At 34.5% G+C, this 3704-nt stretch overlaps 1 protein-coding gene across 1 annotated transcript; it reads right to left on the reverse strand.

Annotated features, from left to right (window-relative positions):
* Positions 1 to 1504: 1504 nt before the first annotated feature.
* Positions 1505 to 3207, reverse strand: LOC128862344 (uncharacterized). Its single transcript, XM_054100912.1, has 4 exons — positions 2919 to 3207; positions 2565 to 2858; positions 2391 to 2506; positions 1505 to 2330 (listed from the first exon to the last, which is right to left on the reverse strand). The coding sequence occupies exons 1-4, from the start codon at positions 3022 to 3024 to the stop codon at positions 1575 to 1577; spliced, it is 1272 nt and encodes a 423-aa protein (XP_053956887.1). The 5' UTR covers positions 3025 to 3207; the 3' UTR covers positions 1505 to 1574.
* Positions 3208 to 3704: the final 497 nt, after the last annotated feature.

The following is a 3704-nucleotide window of genomic DNA, read 5'->3' on the forward strand; positions in this document are numbered from 1 at the left end:
ATACATGAAGTATATTTTATTTAATTTTTTTTTATTGAAGTACAAAATCTGTATATAGGTATATAACATTTAAAAAAAAACACCAGTCTAACGGTTAGACGCGATAGAAGTGAAACCTTCCGTAAAACGAACTGAGAGAGAATAAGACGAAAGCAGCATTAGGAGCAAGATAATTATAGGTTCATTATAATATTGCTATAAAGTTCATATTTTATTTTCTTCATTTTATTATTATTCATCCTCAATGTTTTCAATTTCAACAAATGATTTCAACTTATGATAGCTAAAATATGATACAAATGCTTTGGTTTCGATGTTGTCAACATGTCTTTGAAATACCGCGTCAATGGTTGTTTTTGATCGTGTTTTCGATTCAGTGCGATTGTTACACATTTTTAAATTGAATGTTGTATTGAGAACGTCAATTAAAGGAACCGCTGTGTCCAATGCAAAATTTACGTTAAAATCGCCACTTAAAATCATTGGAACTTTATTGTAATCTTTTCTAAGTATCCGCGATACTTCTGGTGTATACTTTATTAAATTTTCGTGAATGAATTCCGTGATGCTATTTATTGATTTTTTTTTCTGTCGATATTCACGACACTTTTCTGCATTATTTTTCGGCATAATTGCGGTAAATATTTAAAAATGAAAATATTTACGAATATAAAAATACACACGCGGTTGCTATTATGAGCGTCCCCAGCAAAACCTGCGTGACCGAAACTCTAACACAATTACATTTTTTTGAATGTTACAAACACATATGCACGCAGGTTTTGCTGGGGCGTGACCGAAACTCTAACACAATTACACATATGCACTCGTATTTGTTTGAAAATCGACTTTTTTTTTTGGTTGTCCGTCACCTTTGGAAAATGTGTAAACAGTAAGCAAACTTTATTCATATATTTTCCCTCATTTTTGCATCAGTAAAATTAAACAAACACCGTAGCCGAATGGGTTGGTGCGTGACTACTATTCAGAATTCACAGAGAGAACGTCAGTTCGAATCTCGGTGAAAACACCAAAATTAAGGAAAACTATTTTTCTAATAGCGCTCACCCCTCAGCAGGCAATGGAAAAACACCGAGTGTATTTCTGCCATGAAAAAGAAGCTCCTCATAAACATAGTATCATAAAATAAAAAAAATAAAATAACTGTATAAAAAAAATTTTTTTCTTGTGATTCGAACCAAGGATTTTGGATCGGAAGCTCACATTGCTAGCCGCTCGGCTATCGCGCCATGCTGTTGGCGCTGGCCTAAAAGTTATTTAGTTCGTCGCTACGTGTATATGTAATATTCGTAGCCAAGAGTGTCGCTTTTTTCGTTTCACTTTTTCTCAAATCACTCCCAACGATTCTAAAGAAGTTTTCACTTCAAAAATTTAAAATCCAAATAAACTTAAAAAAAAAGGAACTAAAAAATATGAGACTGTGTTATAAGTCATAATTCTTATGTATTTTAAGTAAATTAGTTATACATGAAGTATATTTTATTTCATTTTTTTTAATGAAGTACAAAAGCTTATATACCTATATACATTTACGTTAATAAAAATAAAAGAAATTATTTATTATTTAACCAATCCAGTTTGCCTTCTTCATTGAAATATTTTAGAAATTTTTGACGAACATTCTCCGCTTCACCTTTTCTCAGATTATATAATATATTCGATCCAGTTGGGCAGTTATTGTTTACAGTTTCTACATTTCCGCTACCATCAGTGTATGTTTCGCCATTTTCTATTAGATAATTATGTAAAGTACAGCACGTTAATACAATTTTCTCTACAGCGGACACATTTAGATTTATAGGAGCAAGAAAAACGCGAAATCGGTTCGACAAAATTCCAAATGCATGTTCCACTACATGCCTTGCCCGGGAGAGTCTTCGATTGAACATTTGTTTTTCTTGACATTGCGTGTGGTAAGGATATGGCTTCATTAAATGCACCTGCAGAGGAAATGCATCGTCTCCGACTACAACATACGGAACGCTTCGATTGTTTCCAATTAAAGTTGCTTTTGGTATTTCTTTCTTATCTTGAAGAACAGTACTTAATTTGCTTTGTAGAAAAACTCCAGCATCATTACTGCGACCGTTGCAACCCACGTCAACGAAAATAAATTTACAATTAGCATCCACCAGGGCTAATAAAATTATGCTGTTAGTGCCTTTGTAATTATAATAAAAAGCTCCGTCAGTGCGTGAGGGACGGAAAGTTATATGCTTTCCATCTAATGCGCCAATGCAATTGGGGAATTGCCACTTAACCGCGAATTCTGTTGCTATAGCCTCCCATTCGGATTTGCTGCTCGGAAACTGCGAAAAAATTTATTATTAATCGCGAAATATTTATTATATTATAAAATGTATCCATACCTTTAAATATGACGATTTTAATTTGTTAAACAAAGCACTGCATACCTCGGGAACTATCTTGCAAATTGAGGATTTGGATAATCGCGTCTGGTAATCCAAACTGGCGTAAGACTCCCCTGAAAATAAATAACTGCTTATAACAATACTACATATATCACCATCTCTTTAACTCACCAGTGCTGAGAAACCGCAGCGTCACTGTCAATTTTTCTGCTGCGGGAATCGCGTTTCTCATTGAAGTATCAGAACGTTCAATATCATCTGCAATTAGCGATAGCAAGTAATGAAATTGGCCATTTGACATCCGTAGAAAATTCTTATAGCTCTGCTCATCGTGCACCAGCAACTCTTTGTTTAAAAAAGCGAACGAGCCGTGATCGCATCTTTTTTTTCGCCATTCTTTTATCCATTGCCGCTTGGACCTCTTGATAGGCAACAATGAAACTTTTTCGCCCAAATTTGCTAATCCTAATTGGAGTATACTTTAACAATTTAATGCGCACATTTTACAAGCATGTAGATGCTTACCTAAAAGTATTTCTTCTTTATCGCTGTCGTCAGAGTCTAATTCCTCAGCCTCACCAATGCATTGCCATATGCTTTTAATCAGTTCACATTTTTCTTCGTAATCCATATTTAATCGCAATAAACTAATATATTTCTTCACAATATAAAATTCAAACAAATCACGGCTATACGAATGAGAGAAACGTCAAAATATGCTAACGATTGTTGCCGAAAACATTTTTGTCCGTGTGTCCGCGAATGAGACATGAAAAGAGAATTTCCAGTGTCTCCCTTCCAGATGTCTCCGTGTGTAAATGGGGTGTTACTTGTGTTTGTGACTAATATGTCGACAGCGCAATCTTTGTGGCTGAAGTGAAGCCTAAGTTCAGTCGTTATCAGGAATACAAATAAAAATCTTTATATTTGTATTCCTGATAACGACTGAACTTAGGCTTCACTTCAGCCACAAAAGTTCAGTTCGGTTTCAGATCGACTTCGGCAAAACATTTTTTCCAATATTTCATAAATTTTCTTGGCCCGGAATGAAGTGAAAGCAGAGAATGTTAATGCAATGAGAAGGTGCAAATGTTACTGTGAGCTTTTTTTAGTACAATTGAGTTTTGAAAGATTTGTAGTAAGGTCATTTAGCACACCGAGTTTATAGACACCTCACTGACTTTTGCCCACACAAAAATTAGAAACACCACACATCTTTCACCTCAACACACAACACATTTCTCACCTCGACATTAAACCAATTAAATTTTTACTATTTTCGTATTTTTGAAATAATAAGCGAATACGTAA

Source organism: Anastrepha ludens, chromosome 4, assembly GCF_028408465.1.
Source record: "Anastrepha ludens isolate Willacy chromosome 4, idAnaLude1.1, whole genome shotgun sequence".
NCBI classification, from domain to species: domain Eukaryota; kingdom Metazoa; phylum Arthropoda; class Insecta; order Diptera; family Tephritidae; genus Anastrepha; species Anastrepha ludens.

Excerpts from the sequence above, each read along its gene's own strand:
- LOC128862344 (XM_054100912.1), bottom strand. The coding sequence starts at position 3,024 with ATGGATTACGAAGAAAAATGTGAACTGATTAAAAGCATATGGCAATGC. Across the intron at positions 2,859-2,918 it reads TAAAGAAGAAATACTTTTAG|GATTAGCAAATTTGGGCGAA; the intron begins GTAAGCATCTAC and ends TACTCCAATTAG. Across the intron at positions 2,331-2,390 it reads TAAAATCGTCATATTTAAAG|TTTCCGAGCAGCAAATCCGA; the intron begins GTATGGATACAT and ends ATTTTTTCGCAG.